Source organism: Pistacia vera, unplaced genomic scaffold (genome assembly GCF_008641045.1).
Source record: "Pistacia vera cultivar Batoury unplaced genomic scaffold, PisVer_v2 Contig566, whole genome shotgun sequence".
NCBI lineage: Eukaryota > Viridiplantae > Streptophyta > Magnoliopsida > Sapindales > Anacardiaceae > Pistacia > Pistacia vera.
The window spans coordinates 198,275-222,233 of NW_022196408.1; the positions used below are offsets into that span (position 1 = coordinate 198,275).

At 37.0% G+C, this 23,959-nt stretch overlaps 3 protein-coding genes and 1 long non-coding RNA gene across 5 annotated transcripts; 1 reads left to right on the plus strand and 3 right to left on the minus strand.

Moving 5' to 3' along the window:
* Positions 1 to 437: 437 nt before the first annotated feature.
* On the minus strand, positions 438 to 11,609 carry LOC116108483 (chaperonin CPN60-like 2, mitochondrial). The gene is given in 12 exon segments (XM_031394730.1): positions 438 to 1,097; positions 2,115 to 2,192; positions 2,260 to 2,328; positions 2,413 to 2,435; positions 2,438 to 2,492; positions 2,804 to 2,895; positions 3,006 to 3,090; positions 8,532 to 8,651; positions 8,739 to 8,834; positions 9,207 to 9,382; positions 9,955 to 10,028; positions 11,407 to 11,609. Coding segments are annotated over 12 exon segments (1,731 nt in total).
* Positions 11,610 to 13,625: 2,016 nt separating this feature from the next.
* LOC116108485 (protein FAR1-RELATED SEQUENCE 6-like) lies at positions 13,626 to 16,736 on the minus strand. Its single transcript, XM_031394731.1, has 6 exons — positions 14,574 to 16,736; positions 14,380 to 14,486; positions 14,179 to 14,258; positions 14,036 to 14,094; positions 13,785 to 13,904; positions 13,626 to 13,727 (listed from the first exon to the last, which is right to left on the minus strand). The coding sequence occupies exons 1-6, from the start codon at positions 16,734 to 16,736 to the stop codon at positions 13,626 to 13,628; spliced, it is 2,631 nt and encodes an 876-aa protein (XP_031250591.1).
* Positions 16,737 to 17,897: 1,161 nt separating this feature from the next.
* LOC116108598 lies at positions 17,898 to 19,320 on the plus strand. 2 transcript variants are annotated; one of them, XR_004124656.1, is made up of 6 exons: positions 17,898 to 17,959; positions 18,255 to 18,353; positions 18,448 to 18,507; positions 18,877 to 18,950; positions 19,064 to 19,135; positions 19,280 to 19,320. It is a non-coding gene; the product is annotated as an uncharacterized LOC116108598 (long non-coding RNA). The 2 variants fall into 2 exon arrangements; XR_004124655.1 differs by having other exon boundaries at positions 17,933 to 18,044.
* A 672-nt stretch (positions 19,321 to 19,992) lies between these two features.
* LOC116108464 lies at positions 19,993 to 21,297 on the minus strand. Its single transcript, XM_031394713.1, has 3 exons — positions 21,270 to 21,297; positions 21,000 to 21,151; positions 19,993 to 20,262 (listed from the first exon to the last, which is right to left on the minus strand). The coding sequence occupies exons 1-3, from the start codon at positions 21,290 to 21,292 to the stop codon at positions 20,093 to 20,095; spliced, it is 345 nt and encodes a 114-aa protein (XP_031250573.1). The 5' UTR covers positions 21,293 to 21,297; the 3' UTR covers positions 19,993 to 20,092.
* Positions 21,298 to 23,959: the final 2,662 nt, after the last annotated feature.

Below are 23,959 nucleotides of genomic sequence, written 5' to 3' on the forward strand. Positions count from 1 at the left end.
AATTCAGAAAAGAGGTCAATCTAATCAAATGTTTCACCAATAGAATTTTACCTCAAAGCTATTCCATTGACATTTTGGAGGTTATAGAAAATTTAGTAACAGAAGTATGCTTTGCACAAGAATATATAAACAAAATAACATGCATAGTGCTCTAACAACTTATCAACAAGTGACCATAAGTAATAATTACATATACCTCCCCCTTAAAGCCAGCAGATTTGTTATAAGTTGATTCTCCTGTTTCAGCATTATAATAGTAGACAAACCCTGTATCAGTCTTGTGGGCTGTCCATGCACTAATTGTTCATTGACAGCAGATCCCTCCTTTGCGTTGAACTCATGTACACGTTCCCTGTTATCTACAAAGCCATGAAAGATTGACGAGGCAAAAATTGACTGCAGGTAACAATAATGAAGGAGAAACAGCTCTTACATTGCTAGCTGATCAGTAATCTAGCATAAACCCTGAGCGTACCAATTCCTGAAGGTGGTTCTGTCTGCATTGCTGAAGCGCCTACCACTTGTTGCCCCGAAGCAGCAGAAAATGTGGGAGTTGCACCAACATTTTCCGTAGAAGAAACACCAGGAGGTAAAGAATCATTTGATGCAACAGAAAGATGAGGTATGCCACGTGTCAGCAAAAGAAAGGGAGTAGGATAAGCAGCAGGATATGACGAAAAAGGCGGCCTAGGCATGACACCCGTCTTTGGGTGCTGCAACCAGTGTCTCTGAGAGGAACCACTTATAGGAGGTAAGGATGGATGGGTAGGGTATATTGGATGCTGAATTGCTTGGTTTGATGGAGCAGGAGCAGTTGACAGACAGGGTCTCCATACTGCAGAAGAGTTTGAATCCATAATTGCTGATGAAGCATTCTCCAGTGGGGATGGCACTACTCCAAGACGGCCTAGTGTCCCTGGAGCTCCAGATAATCCTGGTGGAACGGTAAAAGATGAGACAGTGTGCATCCATGAACTTGGACCAACTTTACTAGTTGAAGATGCAGCCACTGTAGAACTTGAAGAATTATTTAAGGACTGAGAGCTGGTTGATGCAGATGATCCAGGACCAGCTCGTGCAACAGCAGATGATGTATCCTGCAAAAAGAATAAGTAAATTAAAAAATAATGTTCTCAATACAAACAAACAAACAGTTAGCCTCCATTAACCACAAGCTTTTATTAATTATCATTCAACAACAAATACCGTTCCACTACCTCATAAGCAATAACCAGACATCATTATGTATATTCTTATTCTAGAAAACTAACTCCTTGGCAGAATATAACTCAAAACTAACAAAACCAGCCAGTAGCTTGGCTAGGAAATTCTTAAGACTGATATATTCACAGAATTCAAAGAACTAGTTAAAGAGAGTATAATACAAAAGAGTATTATCCTTCAGGTTAAAACCTAATTTATTTTGATAATAAAAAGCTAGTGGCTATGATAACATTCATGATTCTTATTTTTTTTAATATAAGATTTCATCGTAGTATCAGTCAATGAACTCTTCGATTCTAGCAATATTAACTTTGGAAGCGGAGTATCTTCAAAGACCAATATCTACTTCAATTAGACTCAGAGAAAGAATAAAGAAGAAAAATATGCTACACAGACTCCTTGGCAGAATATAATACAAAACTAACAAATCAGCCAGTAGCTTGGTTAGGAAATTCTTAAGATTGAAATATTCACAAAATTCAAAGAACTAGATAAAGAGACTATAATACAACAGAGTATTATCCTTCAGGTTAAAACCTAATTTATTTTGATAATAAAAAGTTAGTGGCTATGATATTACAATTGAAAGAGCAAAGTATACAACAAATTTAACCCCTTACTGTTATGCCGCCAGTAAGGCTTGCACAATTAATGACAAAATAATATGCCCAGTATTTAGAATATCGCTTTATTAGCAGCAACAATAATGGCATAGCAACCACCAGCTGTAAAATATTATAAAGCGAGTGTAACTTCCATAAAGATAATTGTCTCTCATAGAATCTATATTTGCTAATTGAGTGAAGAATAAAATGTTCTATTTATTTGACTGAAGAAAAAGCTTTTAAGGAAAAAATCAACAAAGGAAACATAAGCAACCACCAGTGTACCTGCTCGCATCTCTCTTCGATCAACTTCATATCCCCACCACCATACAGAATGATAGTGTCATCAACAAAGACAGTGACCTGGTATAAACTGTGTCAGCTGTATTACAAAAAACACTTGTAGCACACCATAGGCCTATATACCAACCTTTCTTGTAGTGCCAAGCATTTCTACTTTGACTTTATCGAGAGTTAGACCATGATCTTCAAAGATAACCTACACATTAAATAGTTAATCATGTCATCATAAGCACTACTAGAAGGGGGAAACACGGATTGAAAATTGGAAAACTCTTATCACCTCTCCACCAGTTAGAATAGCAGATCATCTAGATTTGTTCGTCTGTTCTCCCCAGAACCAGGAGCTTTAATAACACAGACCTAAAATCATAAATTCATCAGTATAATAGTAAATGTCCTTCAATTGGCATTACCAACATTAGGCAAGAGATTGTTTGTGATTTTTAGTATTCACATATGCAATTTATTAAAACATTGATAACAATACTGTGTGCACTGGCAAATATATTCTTGAACACAAAATAACATCATCTGGTTGTGGCTATGAGTGTGTACATATACAAACACGTTGATAGCATTTCAGTCTGTCGAAATCTTCAAACAATAACATTTTGCACCATCTAATGTTGTATGCCTATATAAGTAACTTCAAAGAAAAGCCAATTAATCACCTTAACACCAGCATGAAGCTTGTTGAGAATGAACGTAGCTAGTGCATCACTTTCCACATCCTCAGCCACAACAAGGAGTTCTCTGTTTTTCAGTTTTTGATCAAACAGCAAAAGAAGAAAGAAATGAGAATTCTTCCATGAATATATTGATAATTTACCTACCATTCATCATAAAAAAGATGAGAAAAAAAGTTAATTACATTTAGAGCCAGCTCCAATATTCTCACAAGTGAGTTCATGTCTAATATCTTCTTGAAATGAATGAGAATGTAGGGATTTTCAAGTTCCTGCAACATTTGAATAACAACATTTAATATTTCAGCTTTTACTTTTATGTAAAAGAAAATTTTATGGTGTTAAATGGAATTCTTCTTGTAGTAGTCATAACTAGTAAAACCTCAAACGAAACCAAGGGTAGAAGTAGCAATCTTATAAACTTGAAAAGAAACAGAACAATTTAACAAGAAATTATCAGCACATTGCTCTTTTCTATATTTCTTGTGTTTCAACAATACAACCTAACTCAAATATATATACACACTCAACAATTACAAATATACCCTTTACACTATCTATATACATAGTTTCCAACACTCCCCCTCAAGTTGGAGCATATATATCTATCATGCCCAGCTTGTTACAAATATAGGTTACCCTTTTACCAACTAGAGACTTCGTGAAGATGTCAGCTAGTTGTTCCCCTGTTCTAACATGATTAGTAGCAATTAACTTTTGTTCAAGTTTCTCTTGTACAAAGTGACAATCCACTTCTATATGCTTAGTCCTCTCGTGAAAGACTGGATTTTTTGCTATATGTATGGCTGCTTGGTTGTCACACCACAAGTCCATAGTCCCTGGGTCACCAAACCCAATTTCTCTAAGAAGATGTCTTGTCCATATGAGCTCACACATAACTTGTGCCATAACCCAATACTCAGACTCTGCGCTTGACCTAGCTACAACCGGTTGCTTCTTACTTTTCCAAGAAATAAGATTTCCTCCAACAAAAACACAAAACCCAGTCACAGACCGTCTATCCACAGAGGATCCTGCCCAATCTACACCTGAAAAACCTTCTACCTTATTATGACCATGATCACTATAAAGAATCCCACGTCCAGGGGCTCCTTTTAGATGCTTCAAAATATGGAGGACCGCATCCTAATGAGATCTCCTAGGAGATGACATAAACTAACTCACCACACTCACTGAAAACGCAATATCTGGACGGGTTACTGTAAGGTAATTTAACTTTCCAACTATCCATCTGTACCTCTCTGGATCACCAAACATCTCTCTATCCTCAGCATTCAATCTCACATTAGGAACCATAAGAGTGTCACAAGGCTTAGCCTCACTTAGACCCATTTCGGTCATCACATCTAACACATACTTGCGTTGAGACAAAAAAATCCCTTTCTTACTCCGAGAAACCTCGACTCCCAGAAAATACCTTACAGTGCCCAAGTCTTTTGTGTGAAAATTTGGAAGCCAAAAAGTTTTTCAAACTCTGAACGCCAACATCATCACTGTCAGTGATTACAATGTCATCAACATAAACAACCAAAAGAATGATGCCAAAACTAGATTGCTTATAAAAGACAGAGTGATCATAAACACTCTTATGTAAACCAAACTGAGTCACCACTTCGCTAAACCTCCCAAACCACGCCCGTGGAGATTGCTTTAAGCCATATAAAGATTTCCTCAGTTTGCATACCTTTCCTGACTCCCCCTCAGCAACAAACCCCGGAGGTTGCTCAATGTAAACCTCTTCAAGAAGATCACCATGTAAAAAGGCATTTTTTACATCAAGTTGGTGAAGAGGCCAACAATATGAAGCTATAAGAGAGATGAATAGCCGGACACAAGTCATTTTAGCCACTGGGGAGAATGTCTCAGAATAATCAAACCATACGTCTAGGCATAACCTTTAGCAACCAACCGAGCTTTCAACCGAGCCACAATCCCATCGGATTAGCCTTCACTGTGAAAACCCATTTGCACCCAATAGCCTTTTTATTTTCAGGCAACTCCATTAGAACCCATGTATCATTATGTTCTAGAGCCAACATCTCTTCTTCCATAGCCCTTCGCCACCCATTATGAGCAATTGCTTCAGACACAGAGTTGGGAACAGACACAAAGTCTAAAGTGGCAATAAAAGACTTGGAAGATGAAAACAAAAAGTGATAGAAAACAAATGAGGAGATATAATAGGTACAAGAGCACTTACCTTTACGAAGAGCAATGGGAAGATCATGATCATGGTCAGAGGAAGGAGGAACCGGATCCGGAACAAGGCAGTGGATCAGATGTTGCTGCAGGTGTCACATGGTGTTGGTGAACTTTGCGAGAGTAGACCTAGGTGATAAGAGGACGAGATGGTAGAGGACTATGATGGGTAATATTGTAAACAAGAAAATCATCAAGGGGTGCTTCAAAAGAAGTAGATGAAGTGGAGGACTCAACATATGGAATGGTTTCAAAAAAGGAAACATCAGCTGAGATAAAGTACTTACCTAGGAGAGGAGAAAAACAGCGATAACCCTTCTGATATCGGGAATAACCCAAGAATATTCACTTGAGGGACCTAGGTTCAAATTTGGATGCATGAAGTCTAACATCTTGAACAAAGCACGTGCACCCAAACACTTTAGGAGGAAGAGAGAATAAAGGCTGTGATGGAAAAAGGATGGAGAACGGGATTTGACCACCCAAAATAGAAGAAGGCATGCGATTGATCAAGTGACATGCTATAGAGATAGCATCCGCCCAAAATTCTGTAGAGACTTTCATGTGAAAAAGGAGAGTACGATCTACTCCTAATAAATGACGATTTTTGCGTTCAGCAACTCCATTTTGCTGAGGTGTATAAACACATGATGACTGATGAATAATACCTCTAATAGACAGAAAGGGACAGAAAAGTATTCTTTGGCATTATCACTTCTGAGAATTTTAATAGATGAAATAAATTGATTTTGTATTTCAACATAAAAGGTACAAAATATAAAGAATAATTCAAAACGATTTTTCATTAAGTACAACCACCAATTTAAACGTGAAAAATCATCCACAAAAATAACAAAATATCAATATCCAAACTTAGACAACATAGGGCAGAGACCCCAAACATCAGAGTGTATAACATCAAAAGGGGTTGTGGCTCTTTTGTTTATCCTAGGGCTATAGGACACTCTATGGTGTTTTCCAAACTGACACGCCTCACGCTCAAGGTGTGACATTGACCCTACACTAGGACACAGCCTTTTCAAAATGGGAAAGGGAGGACGACCAAGGCGACCATGTAATATGGGTAAAGATGAATCACTAGTACACGCAACAGGTTGAGAGACAGGAGTGGAGACATCATCAAGCATATATAGGCCACCTGATACATGGCCCCTACCAATAATCCGCCTAGTCCCAAGATCTTGAAATATACAATTGAATGCATTAGTAATTTGACTAACTTATAAAAGATTAAAGGAAAAATGAGGAAGGCACAAGACAGAGGAAAAAGACAGATTTGTTGAGATGGGCAGTACCACATCCAACAGTAGGTGCAGTAGACCCGTTAGCTAAGGTAATCGAAGACAAATTGGGAGAAGGTGTAAATGAAAAGAGAATACCTGTATCGCCTGTCATATGGTGGGTAGCACTAGAATCAATGACCCAGTTACTACTAGAAATGGACAAACAGGCTGTAGGATTACCTAACTGGGTTAATGTAGTGGTAGTCGATGGGATGGATGACTGGGAGCAAGAATTCTGAGTGAGACGAGCATATTCTGCTGCAGAGATAGTAACTTGTGATGGCGTGGGTAAGAGACCATCTTGAGTTACAACATGAGCAAACTTCTGAGTGTCTTGCATATTCAATGGCTTGCCATGGAGTTTCCAACAATTTTTTTTTTACGTGACCCTCAGCACCATAGTGAAAGCAAGTACGAGGGCCATTACCACAATTGTTCCTGGTATCACGACTTGTCCCTTTGTTACCTTTGCCATCACCAGACTTCATGCTAGCTAAGGCCGCATGATCAACATTAGGATCCTTAAGGGTTTCTTTGTCCTTAGACACTCCTCGATCTTCCCCCTTACTAACTTTGAGAAGTTGAGCAAAGACATCCGTAAGAGAGGGAAGTCTCATCGGTAAGAAGTTGTGTACGAGCTATCTCATATTCCGGTCTCAACCCAGCCAGAAAACATTGCACTACCACTTGTTCTTCTTGTGCTTGCATCATCTTCACATCAGTAGGGTCAGGAAACATAGCCATTTTTTCTTCAAAGGCTTGTTTTATCTCTGTATAATATTCGAGCAACGTCTTCTCTTGCATATTTGCTCGATAGATCTTCAATAACAATTCATGGGCATGAGATAGGTCTTGTTTACCAACATACAAGAACTCTAGGTATTCCCATAACTCCTTGACTGTATCACAGTATCCAATCACATCATCCACGGACGAATTGAGAGTGTTCTGAATCTGATTGAAGAGTATATCATCATCCATGAGCCATTTTTTTCGAGTTTTATTATCATTTTCTGTTTCCTCAAGTGGATCCTCGATTAAATGGTCTTCCATATCAATGCTAGACACATATCGTCGGATAATCCGCTTCCATTGAATATAATTCCTTTTTCCCAATAATTTCCGATCAGTAATTTTGGTGGAGGAAGTGACAATTTCAGTCACCATCATCTTACCGTCCTCTGTCATATTGTCCAACAAATAACTCTTAACTCCACAGATTCACAACAATCTCAACACCAAACAACCTAAGCAAACACAACAACTCAAACAACCAAGATTCACAACAACTCTGGTATCACACCAACTCCAAGCCAACACAAAAGGATAGCCAAAAATGATTTACAACAACCCCACGTTGGCTTAATTCACAACAGCGCTGGTATCACATTTTCCAACTCCAAGCCAACACAAAAGTATAGAGGATTACGAGTGGCTTACCAAATGATCAAACCTGTGGACTTTTGTTGTATAGATACAGCTTTACCTTCCTTCAACTTGAGGTTCCTCAGAATATTCTGATCAAAGCATGTCTCAAAGCATTCCCATTTTGACTTAAAAGAAATGATTTACTGCACCAAACCAACAACAGAGAAGAGAGAAATGATTTACTGCACCAAACCAACAACAGAGAAGAGAGACTGGAACAGAATCAGCACTCGCCGAAAAAAGAGAAACAAGGTCGTCGGAGATAACAAAGGTCGCCGAAAAACAAAAACAGAGGGAAGAACAGACTCAGACGTCGCCGGAAACAAAGAGGCTAAGGACAAAGACGTCACCAGAGATCGCTGGTTGCCCAAAAACAGAAACAGAGGGAAGAACAAACTCAGACGTCGTCGGAACAGAGAGGCAAGGTCAGACGTCGCCGAAAAACAGAAACAGAGGGAAGAACAAACTCAGACGTCGTCGAAACAGAGAGGCAAGGTCAGACGTCGCCGAAAAACAAAAACAAGCAAATGGGTTTAGGGTTTACGCGTCCAGAGCTCTGATACCATGTTCTTTTCTATATTTCTTATATTTCAACAGTACAACCTAACTCAAACACATACACACTCAACAATTACAAATATACCCTTTACACTATATATATACATAGTTTCCAACACACATACCTATAATGGAAACCTCATTTTACCACAATACAGCAAGAAATCCTTTGATGAAAGTAAAAAATCATCATTTAGAATGACAAAGATCTGAAACTTACACAATTCTGTCTTTGGATCAGTAATAAAATATGGAGATACATAGCCTCGTCCGAGCTTCATTCCCTCCACCACTTCCAATACGTTATCCAAAGTATTTCCATCCTATGAAATTTGCATATTAATGCATAAGCTTGACCTATTTGTAAAAGTTAAATGGTATAATATAGTTAAAGGAATAAAAGTTCTTACAGCAACAGTAATCACTCCTTCCTTTCCAACTTTTTCTATTGCTCTTGCTATCAATTCTCCAATCTCAAGTTCACCATTTGCAGAGATAGTGGCAACCTATTCATAGCAAATTCAAAAAAGCAAGTTTAAAAAAGAATGATTTTTAAACCTAGAAGCAAATACGGATAATTAACACTTTTCAATTTATCAGGACAGATATATCTTTAGCATAGTTTCTAAAAACTCTATTTGCTCCTATGTTCACTTCATCTTGCTATAATTATCTAAACGAAACACAAGATAATAGAATCATTGCTAGGCTACAACCATTTACCACATTTACAAAAAGATGTTAGAGATTTTGGGACACTAAAAAATCATCAATGTCTCCTACTCTAGACTAGGTAAGACTTCTTATAATTATATAGTAGCTCGATGCTTCTCACCATACACAACTTATACGTAACTTTTTTAAAGAAATTCCACTACTTGTGTAATCTCTTTTGGGGTACTAATCATTTGCGCTTTGACTTTTAAGTCAGATATGACTGCATCAACTGCCATGTTAATACCACTGCGTAAATCCATCACATTTACACCAGCAACTACAGAGTTGTAGCCTTCTGTTAGTATTGTCTGGGTTAGGACAGTTGCACAAGTTGTAGCTGCAAAGGAGATAAGTAGCAAATCTCCAGCGATAAGAACTACTTAAGTGATGTGAAAGGACCCATATTGAAACAAATTATGTCTCCTCTACAGGCTGTTAGTTCATACTAGAGTCTAGACACCAAGGCTTTCATAGTATCATCATATTACCACTGAAATTGATAGGACCAAACAATACTCAAGTTTGTGCTTCCAACATTTAAAGTTGATGGCTAGTTGTACAAATACTAGTTTTCTTCTAGTCATGCATGCGTAGAATCTCTTAGAGTACGACTGTCATCAGAGCCAGAGAAATGACTGCCATTCCAAGTTGACTCGTGCATGTAAACTTCAAGAAGGTTAAAATCAGGACGTTACTCAAAGACTCAATTCAAAAAGGAAAGCAAAACCCAAGCAACTTAAAGTTGCGGATTTCTTGTGGTTTTGTAATGTTTTTTCTTAAGTTGCTTTGCTTTTCCAATCTGCCAACCAAAAATAACTCAACCCAACTCATCATCTAGAATCATATGAATCCATGAAAAATTCTAGTAGGTTACCAAAATAAAGTCAAGAAACAGTAAGAAGAAATTACCATCTCCAGCGGCTGTATTAGTTGCACTCGCGACCTGCTTTACAAGATCTGCACCAACATTCTTGNAGGGGTTTTTATAGTGGTTCGGATGCAACAAGCGACTCCTACATCCACTGTTATTTTATTTGATCTCTCACTATTTCTATGAATTTGCCCGTAAGACATACAAAGATGAAGAAATACAGTGTTTTTACAGAGAGAAAGAATTGAAGCTAAATCTCAGCCCAGCCACCAGCCTCTCTTCTTCGGGAAGAGAAAATCCATTTATTCACATTTGCACTCAATGCAATGAGAGCTTTTGCAAACTACCTTGACACATGGAAGGCTCTCGTCTATTCATCTCTTTGAAATGAGATAAAGTTGGTGAGAATATCTTTGGAGATATGGGCTTGACAACTGGTACAAAGAGACATTAATTGTGCTGACATAGGCTTGCCTTTTGAGGCATAACAATTCTTGTCTTGTTACTATGCTCATTCCGACCACAATTCTTATTCTGGTTACTATTCTTATTTCCAAAACTATTCTTATTTTGAACACTATTCCTATTATGGTTACTATACTTAAACTTGAGTTTTTGCCTTGACACAGCAAGAGGCCTCGGCTACGCTAGAGGCTGTAACTAATACGTTATCTATTTTTGGCCATAAGGCCCTTACTTTGATTAATCATGGATCCACTTATTCGTACATATCATATGCAATTGCAGAGTTTGTTGGTCGAGTTTTAGAACCTTTAAAGCGTAATTTAGTGGTGGCTACCCTCGTTGGTGAGATAGTGAAAAGACTTATTGCATCACCTATATTTATGGGTTCCAAGCGTTAGTCTTGATTATGAATGAGGTAAGTTTTGGATGAGACAATCAGAGTGACGTAGCAGAAGCATGGTGTGCCCATAACCTTTTGTAGAGAATATATGCCCATGTCAAGTGTCAATGAAGAAGAACCGAATAAAATGTTTCTAAACCATAAGTGCTTATTACAAGAATTATCCTTTGTATTGGAGTAATATGGAAATGTGAGATTTCTCCATGTGTGTAAAATTCGAGGATGAAATTTCTTTAAGGGGAAGATGTAATACCCCATGTTTTATGGGGTTTTCTATAAAACTTTTTTGTGTGTGTTTTCGGGGGGTAAAATGTAAGCTTTGGAAAAAGAGAATATGTTGGGTTTGCAATTTGAGCATTGCTATCTGCACTAATGAGATTGTACAACCCTAAGTGCTAACTGATGTGGCAAATGACACCTCACCTGCCACATCACTTAATTGCCACATCAGTTTTCCTAAAAATTATATATATTTTTTTTTTCAAATTTCACTTCCTGAATCAGACTCCCTAAATCAAATTCATTCTGCAATGCAAAGCCCCTCATTCTCTACCTCTCATCTCACAGTCAATGTCTCAAAATTTCCCAAAAATTTCCCAAATCCCATTCCAAATTCATTACACACTGTGACGCCGACAAACCAAAGCTGAATCTTCTTTTCCATGTCTCGCCAAACGTTGTTGTGCCACGCCTCGCCAGATGCCGCGACGCCTCACCAGATGCTGACAAACCAAAGACTTCCCGTCGTTTCCACGCCTCGCCAAAAGCCACCGCGTCTCGCCAAACCAACTGCAATCGTTGTTTCCACGCCTCGCCAGATGCTGCCATGACTCGCCTCGCCTCAGTTAGATTTGATGTACTCACAGTAATTGAAGCACCAGCTTAGTCAGATTTGATGGTGGAGCTTATAAAGAAGCTGAAGCCTCAGGTGGTAGTTCCTGGAATTTGCTAATTTTGAGACAGGTTAAGGTTTGGATATATTGTATAAGTTGATTTTCATTTCAAATATATATATATATATTGACAGTCATATACAGTTGTAAACTGCTTGTCAAATAGAATTGGAATAAATATTTAAAATCTTAGTCAGCTAGTATTGGATGGGACTATTAGCTTGGCAAAATATCGGTTTGATACCATCACTTATCTTTGTGCAAAAATTAATTTGTATGATATCTACAATTCTCAGGCAGTCAATTACGTTAGACCTTCAAACTGATGTGAAATTCTACTTCCTTTTTATCTATTCAAGAATCTAACATTATTGTTTCTGGAATTGCTAATTTTGAGGTTGTTACCAGTTCAACTTTTGTACACCTCTTGGATGTCACAAGAGAAACTGGATCTCGTCTTTTCTTGGACATCTCTGATCACTTTGAACTGTCCAGCCTCCCAAGTTCCATCGGGGTCCTAAAATATCTTTCAGGAAATTCTTTGCCTTCCCATGCTGCAATTGTATGCGGTCTTCTGAAAAACCAGGTATTTAATTGTCTTCATTTTAAGAGGAAGATTCATATTTGTCTGATCCAGCTGTGTAGCCGTAAGATGAATTTCAAGATTCATTCTCGTAATTTGTCTTTCAGCTTTTTAATTCTGAGAAGTCATTTTTAACGGTATCTGGACACTTGTTTCCAGGTTTATTCAGATTTAGAAGTAACTTTTGTCATTTCAGAAGAAGAGGCTATCTGTAATGCCTTGTCTAAGACATTGAAAGTTCTAGAAGGGAGTACTGCACTGATAAGTCAATACTATTACGATTGTATTTTCCATGAGCTTCTGGCTTGTCAGCTTGCTGATTATTTTTATTTGTTGATTATGTTATTAAATGTTATGATTAAGCATTTATTTCATATACTTCACAGAATTATTCATTTTACCACTAGCCCCAAATCCTTTCAGTGTCTAAGAACAGAGGGAAAAAAAATAGGAATTCTGCGGAGCTTTTTTGCTTTTAGCTTTTATAAGCCAATATTAATATATGGTTTGCTTGTTTGATTGGTTGTTGTCTAAACTCCAGCTCTAGCTAAACTGCATTTTTGCAATTTTTGCAGGTTCTAGGAAATTGTTGCATTTCGGGTAGTTTGTCCAGGTTTGAGAGATGTTGCTTTTTGCAGTGTGTGCAATTTCTAGAAGGTTGTTGCAGTTTGTATAGGCTGTCCAATGTGTGTTTGCTGATGGGAGTTTTCTACAGTTTGTGGGGCTTTTGGTTGTTGGTTACAGGATTTGTGGTGGGTAATGCAGTGTGCGCAATTTGTAGAAGGTTGTTGCAGTTTGTATAGGCTATCCAGTGTGTGTTTGCAGTTGGGAGTTTTCTGCAGTTTGTGCAGCTTTTGGTTGTTGGTTACATGATTTTTGGCGGGTAATGCAGTATTTTGGAGGATTATGCTGTAATTGTGTTGTTGCTGAGGAAGTGCTATAGCTTGGTCGAAGATGCAACAGTTTTTTCAGTTTCTGTTTGCTCTTTCTGGGAGATTTTGCAACTGGTGTAGCTTGTGCGTGTGTGAAGTTTTTGAAGCTGCTGCAATTGTTCTCTACCTTTGGTGCTGTGTGCAGTCTTCAGGTGTCTGTTACAGCTTGTGTGGTCCATGTTGTTTGTGCCTTTTTTGTTTTTGAGATTTCCTTCTAGCTTGTATAGCTTTTGTAGTTTTGCCCCTTGGGAATGCCCAAGGTTCTTAGTTCTAAAGGGGAGTCCCCTTTCCCAAGTTGTAATTCTTTTATTCTTGTATAAAATTATTGGGTTTACCCAAAAAAAATAAAAAGTAACTTATTATGAATATAATTATGTGTATATACATATACTGGATTTTTTGTTGTTTCTTGCAAATATGGATTAGTATTTACATATCACAAAAAGATTGCAAGATCATCTATACAAAGATTATGCCCCAAAAACACTGCACTAATAGCCAGCAAAATGCAGCATTGAAGTTGCAACTCCAGAACACACTGCACAAACAACCAATCTTTTTAACAAAACACTGCACTGCACAGCTCCAAACTTACTTCTGGGAACTGCAAAAATGCAGTTTTCTGCTGCTGCATCTCCAAACAAAACTCTCCAGAATCATTTGTTTGGCCATGCACCAACGCCACCCACCACACAACAACCAACATACCCAAATACTGCAAAGAACAAAAACAAAGTTGTAGCACCAGAACACCTCAAGAGCAGATCCAACACACAAAAAACTATACTAACTCCAAAAATCTGTAAATTTCCAATATTGCAAAGAACAAAAACGAAGCTGTAGCACCAGAAAATCCTGCACCAACCCAATAGTCTCCCCTGAAATTAATGTTGAATGTTGGAGACCTGCTACAAAAAAATAAAAATAAATAATACAGCTAATAAACATCTTAATACAATATTAGAAAGTTAATTCTAGTGCTCCCGAACCAAGACATGCATCATTTATCAATGCATTATCCATGAACAACTCATTCACATCACTAGCATTTGCAGGCACCAATCTTAACCTACCACATTAAGGGAGCAAAAATATGGCAAGCAACAATGAAACCACACACAAGCAGTTAAATAAATACACAATCATTTTGATACATGATTTTTATAAGAAAACTAAAGAATCATAAGCACCTGGAGCTGCTGCCCTTCCGTTGATGAACATGAGCATCCAACTTCCTAAAACTCAAGTTCTTTTGATCCCTGTGCAACATACAACAAGAACTCAACCACATGTTATTCTAAAATAACAATCTTTGGGTGCATACATTTCTACAATTCACATGTAAACATCAACTTAGACAAAGAAACATAAATGGATTGCATACCTGAGTTGCTTGATTAAATCCAAGTGTGAGACTAGGATTCAAACTCATAGCAACTTCTTGTTGTCGCAATTTCTTCCCTTTTACTTTACGAACAATTTTTTCAACCTTTGATTGTTTTCTTTTGAATGGGGGACGACCTTTGCTGCGAACAGCCCATGGAGTAAGAATATTACTACTCCCTTCTTTCAAAGTATCATCACCACCTTCACAAATCATTCTACTATTACCTGACATGTTTGGTCTTTTATCAATCCCGAAACTTTTATTTGACATCAATTTGTTCTTCATATCATTGATCATTTCTTTCACCATATTACAGTCATCCTCATTGCTTGATGCCAAATCTGCTACAACACTGAATAAATTAGACAACTCATCAAATCGTTGTTCATCAAGATTAGTGCTCCAACTATTATAACTTATCTTCACCTTGGTATGGTGTCTATTTATATTTTTCCTCCACCGTCTTAAAACGTACTTTTCTGGTACATGAGAAATTTGCTTACGAATCAATACCACAATTGCATGTCGACATAAAATTCCTCTAAACTCAAACAATCGACAATTGCAACGAACATCACAAGTTGCTTCATCAAAGCAAACCACAAAAGGAACACGACGTTGAGTCTCTCCAACCAAAACATCTTCTTCTATTATAGATTCCATATAGGAACCAATCTCTTTGAAATAAGATAAATCACAATAGACCTTGGCAACTAGCTCTTGTTGAAACTCTTTGAATTTTGCAGTGGTATATGTATCTCGGAATTGTTTCTCCATAGCATAAGTGGTTATGCAAGGGATCCATGATTTGAAAGATTTAAAATCAGCCTCCCTTTCTTTTTCCACTTTATCACGCAATGCATTCTCATATTGTTCCACAAACTGTTTTAAAGTGGTTTTTGAATTAACATATCCATCAAAGAATGCATGCATACTTTCACTGCGTTGAGTAGTAGACATACCTGCCCAAAAAGTATCTTTTACAAAAGCCGGCACCCAACGTCGTCTTTCATTATACAATCCAAGCAACCAATTATTGTCGTGAAGGTTGTATTTATCAATGTACCTATTCCAACGTTCTTCAAACTCCTCACATGTCAATGAATCATACACGGCATTTTGCAAAGAAAACTTAATCTGTTCATATTGACTATAACCTCTAAGTTTTTCAGGCAATTTCTTCATTATATGCCACAAACACCATCTATGTCGTGTACCAGGGAACACAATCTCAATTGCATTTTGCATTGCCTTATCTTGATCAGTGATTATTGCTTTAGGAGCGCAATTCAACATACATGCAAGCCAAGATTGAAAAAGCCATACAAATGTCTTTGTGTCCTCGTTGGAGATTAACCCACAACCTAACAGTATCGAATGACCATGATGATCAACACCAACAAAAGCACCAAACGGCATATCATACTTGTTGGTCAAATATGTAGTGTCGAATGTCACAACATCACCGAACTCTTTAAATGCAGCCCTACTTCTTGCATCCACCCATAAAACATTCTTTAATCGACCTTCTTCATCTAAATCCATTATGTAGAAGAAATTAGAATTCTCATTTTGCATTTTCAAAAAATATTTTTGGATTGCAGAAGCATCCCCAACACCAAGTCGTAACCTCCTAACTTTTTCAATGTAGTTCCTACAATCTTTCTGTAGGAAAGGCAAATTCTCAGCACCGCCTGCTTCAACTAACATGGAATTGAAATTTTTATTTGGCCTAATCCCAGCCCTATCATTCACTTCAAGCTTTCTTTTTACATATGGTTGTATAATTCGATTGCTTCTGAAATATCTACTTTTGGTAGGACTACTGAGTTCATGGTTATGATCAAACACAACTGAACATATTTTCCATTTGCCATCAGAACGTACAGCTGCACCAATTCGAGCCTTACAATCAGTTTTTGTTACTGGATGCATTTTAAAAGCATTTACGGGGTTACTGCGTGACTTCCCAATACAAGAACAAGCTAGTGTCGCGTTTGTCACCTCTCCATCATATCCTTTCTTTGAAGATCGTATAATAACTTCGAAACCCATTTTATTCCCATAGCTTTTGTAGTGTTGGACAAGATTATCAAGCGAATCAAAAATCATTCCAGGCTTAGGCTCCCATTCCTCCTCTGCACTTCTTGTATCTTCCATTTCTTCAAAATGATTATCCTAATTTATTGATATTATAATAGCCATAATTAAAATATAATAATACAACAAAAAGGATAGGAACAATACCATAAAAAATTTAAAATCATATTAATGAATAAAAAGAGATTACCAACAAAATATTACCTCCACAACATTGAAATGAGAAGAAGAGTTGTCTGGATTTTTTTCACTACACTCTTCCATCTTTGGAACTTTGATAAAACACCAAGACCAAGTTCAAAAAAGCACAACCTGCAATAAAAAGAAATAAATTGACAAATAAACTATTTTGCAATGAAATAGTCTAACAATTGTCAAACCACAACATAAGCAACGGATGTTAACAAGTACAACATTTTATTTATAGCATTTTATCATGACTCTCAAGCTCCTATATTGTTCTTAGATGATGTTTTAAAGCTATAGAAATAATACCATGAAGCAAAAGATGGTTCAATCTTATGGGTTTCTATTTTGAGAGCAATTTTTTTATAAATTCAGCAGATGAAAATGACGGGTGCTGGCGGAAGATGATGGTCGGCGCTGGTGGTGGACGACGGCGGCTGACGCTAGTGGTGGACGACGACGGCTGACGCTAGTGGTGGACGACGACGGCTGACGCTAGTGGTGGAAGATGACAGGCCACAGTGGTGGTGGTAGAGGATACACTGCTGGTCAATGGCGGGTTTCTGTTTTTAGTTTCAAGTGGCGGGTTTCTGTTTTTAGTTTGAAAGAGTTTATTCATTTTGAAATTTTTTTTTTTTTTTTTTTTAAGGCTTTGGAGGGAATTGACACGCGAGTTAGTATTGAATTTGTACACCTTAGGTTAGTGCAAGTAGCTTTATTGTTGCAATTCAGTAATGCTACTATTACACTATTTTTTTACTTCATTCTTACACATGATGTGGCAGATGACATAGCAGTGCCACCTCATTTGCCACGACACCCAACGGCCACGTCACTTACCCTTACGTTTTTTTTTTTCAAAAAAAAAATTTGCAAACTCCTAAATTTCAAATTTCCCATTTGCGCTAAAACCCACATCCCAAATCAATTTCAGTTTATTCTAAAACAAAGACCCTAAAATTCTTCCACAATTTCCTTTCAATTTTTGAAACCCTAACCACCACAATTTCCAACCTCAGCCCGTCCCCACGGCGACCACCACAACCGCACCAGTTTGCTACCATCTAACGCTATTATCTGGCGGTTAAGAGTCACTGGTAGGTTACTGTAACCATAACTCATCTCCCCTGCGCGATCCCAGTGGCATCTCTCGGCTTATCCAAATTCCCTTCATTTTCACAGGTTATTACTTTTTAAAGCTGAAGTTGTTTATCCTTTTGTTTTGCTCTTTGGAAACAGTGATTTAAATGTTTTTCAATTCTTTTATTTAAAATGTTGACATTAAGGAAAGGGCAAAGAAAGTAAAGTAAAAGTGATGTACAAATAACTGAAATCAGCTCCATTTAATTTTTTTTTTATTTTTTTTTTAATATTTTGAATATGTTGAAACAGAGAAAGTAGCGGATTTGAGATTTGGTTTCAGTTGAGGAGCACTTATTTTAGCTGTCATTTTGGGAGTATTTATTTTAATCCCATGAGACCGTGAATCTGGTAATCTTTAGATTTCTCCCTTCATTTTCACTGATGCAAGTGTTTGATTGTGTATGCGTTTCATGTTAAATTTGTCTTTGTTTGTTTGATGCAGATTATTCGAAAACGGATCACTCAATTGTTAACTCTAAAAATAATTGACACTAAATATAAGGTATTTTTTATCTTGGGAACTTTAAAAAGTATTGTTTGTACTGCTATATATTTGATTTTGAAGCTGATTCTATAGTATTTTACTTGCATAACTTTATTTTGATGCTGGGGAACTTTTAGAACATAAGAAAGTTTGACTGTTTTTCTGATCAGAAGAAAAGTAATGTATGATTCAATGGTTTTGGGTATGGAATATGAAAATTAAGCTTCATCAAACTTTAGTGCCCAAAATAATCCCATCTTTGTATAAAAATGTAGTATTTGGAGAGTATTTCTAATGATATTTCGTTTGTGCTTAGTTGCATATGTCATTGTAAATATGTGCTAGTTAACTGTTAATTATATGTTAAATGTTCTTTTGTGTTCTTAGGCATCCAAAATATAGTAAGACTAAAGTCTTTGCATAATAAGGGAACTAATTGCTGGATAACCACTAAGAACAAGGTATCGTCTCTATATTTGGCTTGATATTTTTATCTTGAACTGGGAACTTTGTTAATGGTGTTAATATGTCTTTCTTTCACATTTTTTGGTTGATATTTGGGGCGTGGCTGCAGGTTCTGAGTGTTGAATCTGATCAGAAGAGAACAAACTAAAGAACTTAGTCATGGCACCATTGCAGCAACAAGGTGACTTTCCCTTTCCTTCATTGCCTCTTTCAAATTTCTTTTATATTTTATTTTCATGATTAACCTGAATGGTAAGGTCCACCAGCAAACCATATAACATAATTAAATTGGTTCATTAATTATTATGTTCTCCCCGTGTTGTAGATATTCAGCATGCGAAACTATTGGAGGTCGCTGTCGGTACTCGATAGGAGGATGCAAGCAAGAGTAATTGCAATTTGGAGAAAAGGGGCAGTAAAAATAAACTGATCAAAAACAGCCAGTTCATCACTTCACACTCTTCATGTTGTAATGTCGCTTGTGTACAAGTTTTCATAACCCAACTCATTCAAAAACATAGTTAAGACACATGTTCTGTACAAGTTCTGTATAATTTAATTAAATATATTTTCTTTATATGCAACATTCTCCTTCTACTATTTAATGGAAATGCCCTGTTGGATGTATTTTTCATTTTCATTGTTATGACAAAAAAGTTAACAATTTGTAATTGTCCAAGACATAATTGGATGAACATCATATCTTTTGTTCCACTAAACTACATGAACTGCATTTTTCATGCAGTTTTCCAATCTTGATGAAACAACAGAGAAGGGAAAAAAAACTGCATAAACTGCATTTTTCATGGAATTTTTTAATTTTCCAGCACAAATGCAACACTGCAGCAACAAAAATCTGCAGAAAAAGCCCCAGCACCACACCACCAAACTTCCAGCAAACTCCCCTCAACATCACCACCGAAAACAAGTGCAGCCAGAGAAGAAACGCAATAACTAAGCTTAGTCAAGCTCATTAAATAGAATAAGAACAGTTATTGGATACAAAAGGCCAAATAAAGTATTTCCAAGAGGCACCTATTACTGTTGGATCTTAGTCAAGATTTTATTAAATTTCATGAACATAATACAATGAGAAAAAAAAAGGTGAATCAATTATCTAAAACTGTCCGAAGGAGGCTCATCTTTCCTCATCCCACTTGCTCTTGGGTTTCTCTCCTGAGTTAGCAATTGTGACCTTTCTTCTTGGTTTTCCGCTGTATGTTCCAGCTCCGCCTTCAATTGCATAATGCATACACAGTGTCCATGCCTTGAATGACCTTATCCAATACAACATGTTCCCCGTCCAACCTGCAGAACATATGTAATTAAATTAACACATTGACAAGCCTTATGCAGAAACCAGCCTACATCCAAACCCTAAACCCTAAACTTCGTTTACAAAAACCAATCACTTAATGTGCATTTCAATTTCAGTAACAGAACTACAACTAAAATTATCAACAATGCTAGCAAATGACCCTACAAATTTACGAATTATGACATCGTATTCTTTAACAACTCAATTTTCAGATCGACAAAACCAAAAAAACCAAAAAATAAAAAATGGCACACATATACAAGAAGAAGATGTTGATTACTGACGCTCCAATAATGAATCAACAGAACAAGTTATCTGTATATCTTTACCATGTACATAAAAAAGGCAAGACCAAACTGCAAGTACATCTTGTTAAACATACTGCAAAATCATGATGCTTGTAACAAGTTTAAAGTTTTACGCCCCATCAAGTAAACGCACATAATTCATAGATAGAGGGAGAGGCTATAATACATTAATACTAAACCAAATGTATGGAAATCTCTCAACGGAAAATAAAACCAAATGCAGGAAAAAACCACATTATCATCCAAGCTACTGAATCCATAATAATTAGATAATATAGGGTAAAAAAAAAAACATGCAAACTGAGTTTGTTAACATTTCCAGTCAGATATTCAGGCCAAAAACCTTCCAAAAATGTGTATATATTACTATTCCATCATTGCATCTTAATTCCCCATTGTATCACCAAAGAATATCTTACCAACTGGCCTTGACAGTGGTGATGAAGCCACAGCTGTGTGTAATATGCACATCACCTCAAAAAAAGGAACACAATCACGAGGCCACTTACACAACTCCTCCAAGAACAACACCAAACAGATATTCATCCGTAGCCAAACCAATTGTACCTTGCTAAATTGGCAGTTATGTCAGAGGAACATGGTAACGACACAACAATTAGAGATAATGTAATACACACAGATATATACAGCTCTGTAGTGAATGCAAACAGAAATTCCTTGAAGTTCACCATTCCGTTTTTATCCAGTCCATCTCATCTACAAGACCAAATCACATCCTCCTCGAAAAGTTACCGGCAGTTGAGGTATGCAATAGCTGAAAATAAGGGAAAAAGAAGCAGATTTATAACAAATAAATATTACCAAAAAGGAAAATAAAACAAAACATCAAAGCTTGACCAGCAGCATAGTACTACAGCGAAGGGGAGAATCTTCATCCAACATGAAAAAATGTATAACCTTTTTTTATAAAATTTCAAACTAAACAAAATGTATGACATTTTTTGAAAAATTTTTCAAAATAAACGGATTGCCTATAAAATGTTAAAAACAAATGCATCCATGCATAAAGAACAAAATATAGGGGATTCAAACAATGATGCAACTTCAATCCTTTTAATTTTGTCCACTTCTCCGAAACTGCTCTATTAAATGGAAATTTCATTCTTTTGATGCTAAAATATATAAAATGCCCAAAAAATGACCACGTAGCATTCAGGTACCAGAACTGGAATTTCTACTGAGCATATGATGTATAAACATATATAAATCATTAACAATGCAACTCACCAATGCATAGCAGCAATCTGGCACTCATCAGAATAAATCATTAACAATTATTTTTAGTGTAATCACTGTTTCCGAAGAGCAAAACAAAAGGATAAACAACTTCAGCTTTAAAAAGTAATAATCTGTGAAAATGAAGGGAATTTGGATAAGCCGAGAGATGCCACTGGGATCGCGCAAGAGAGATGAGTTATGGTTACAGTAACCTACCAGTGACTCTTAATCGCCAGATAATAGAGTTAGATGGCAGCAAACTGGTGCGGCTGTGGTGGTCGCCGTGGGGACGAGCTGAGGTTGGAGATTGTGGTGGCTAGGGTTTCAAAAATTGAAAGGAAAGTGTGGAAGAATTTTTGGGTTTCTGTTTTATAATAAACTGAAATCGATTTGGGATGTGGGTTTTAGCGCAAATGGGAAATTTGAAATTTAGGAGTTTGCAATTTTTTTTTTTTAAAACGTAGGGGTAAGTGACGTGGCAGTTGGGTGATGTGGTAGATGAGGTGGCACTGTCATGTCATCTGCCATGTCATGGTGTAAGAGAATGAAGTAAAAAAATGGTGTACCCGTAGCATTACTGAACAGGTAATTACCCGATGGGGTAGATCCGTACCTGTACCCAGTGTGTTTGTTTTATTATTTTGGATAAACTTTTTGAAAAAGTTGAGTTAAGTGGTTATTACGAGATAAGATTTAAAAATTAACAAAAATATTTCTTTAGATTTATTAATTTACTAAACACTCCTATAACAAAACATTAAAAATTAACAAAAACACCCCTCATCCACCCATTAAATGCCAACAGCCGGCCACCACCATCGAAGGGTGGCTAAAAGTCACCGTAATGGCGCACGACCAGTTTAATCTAGCCAGTCGTAGGCCGATATAACCTTTTCTAGCCAGATCCATCGTGGATCTAGCCGGAAAGGACAGATCTACGGCTAGATCTGGCCATTGACGACCAGATCTAGCCACATTTGGTCATCAACGACGGCCAAAGATATGGCCATCGTTGACAAACAGCTATGGCCAAAGATCTGATGCCAGATCTTTGGCCATAGATCTAACATTTTCTGGTTAAATCCATGGTGGATCTGGTAAAAAAAGGATAGATCAGTGCACTACTGGCCAGATCCAACCGGTAGTGCGCCATTACGCAAGATTTCGGCCACCTTCCGACGGTGATGGCCGAAATCTAGCAAATGTGGGTGGGTAGAGTTGTTTTTGTCAATTTCTAAACTTTTTTTTTTTTTTTTTTTTTTGTTAGGGGTGTTTAATTAAATTAATAAACCTAGGGGGTTTAAAAAATTTGAATAGAATAGAATTGGATTTTCAAAATAAGGAAACAAATATGTATTTTTGGTAGGATAGGGTATGAATAACTTGCTGCGTTTGGTTCATTATTCTGATACTTTTTAAAATAATATTTTGAAAAAAGTAAAATTGGGTGGTTATTAAGAGGTTGGATTTGAAAATTAACAAAAATACCCCATAGATTTGTTAATTTACTAAACACCTCTGTAATAAAACATTAAAAATTAACAAAAACACCCCCACCCACCCATTAAATATCGATAGCCAACCACCACCGCCGGAGGGTGGCCGGAGTCATTGTATTGGCGCACGACCGGCTGGATCTCGCCGGTCGTGCGCCAATATGGCCTTTTTCGGCCAGATCGGAAAAGGTCAAATCTACGACTAGATCTGGCCATTGACGGCCAAATCTGGTCACATTTGGTCATCAACGACGACCCATATCTTGGTCGTCTTTGGCCATAGATCTGGCATTTTCCAGCCAGATCCATGGTGGATCTGGTCGGAAAAGTCTATATCGAGGCACTACCGACTAGATCTAGTAAGTAGTACACCATTATACTAGATTCCGGCCACCTTCCGGTGGTGGTGGCCGGAATCTGGCAAATGTGGGTTGGTGGGGTGTTTTTGTCAATTTCTAAATTTTTTTTTAGAGTGTTTAGTTAAATTAACAAACCTAGGGGGTTTAAAAATAATTAAATAAAATAGAATAATATATTTAGAATAAGCAAACAAATGTGTATTTTGGATATGATATGGGGAAAATTTTGAAACAAATGCAGCCTAAATAAACACACCTAGGGTACGAGTCTCTCATTATGAATCC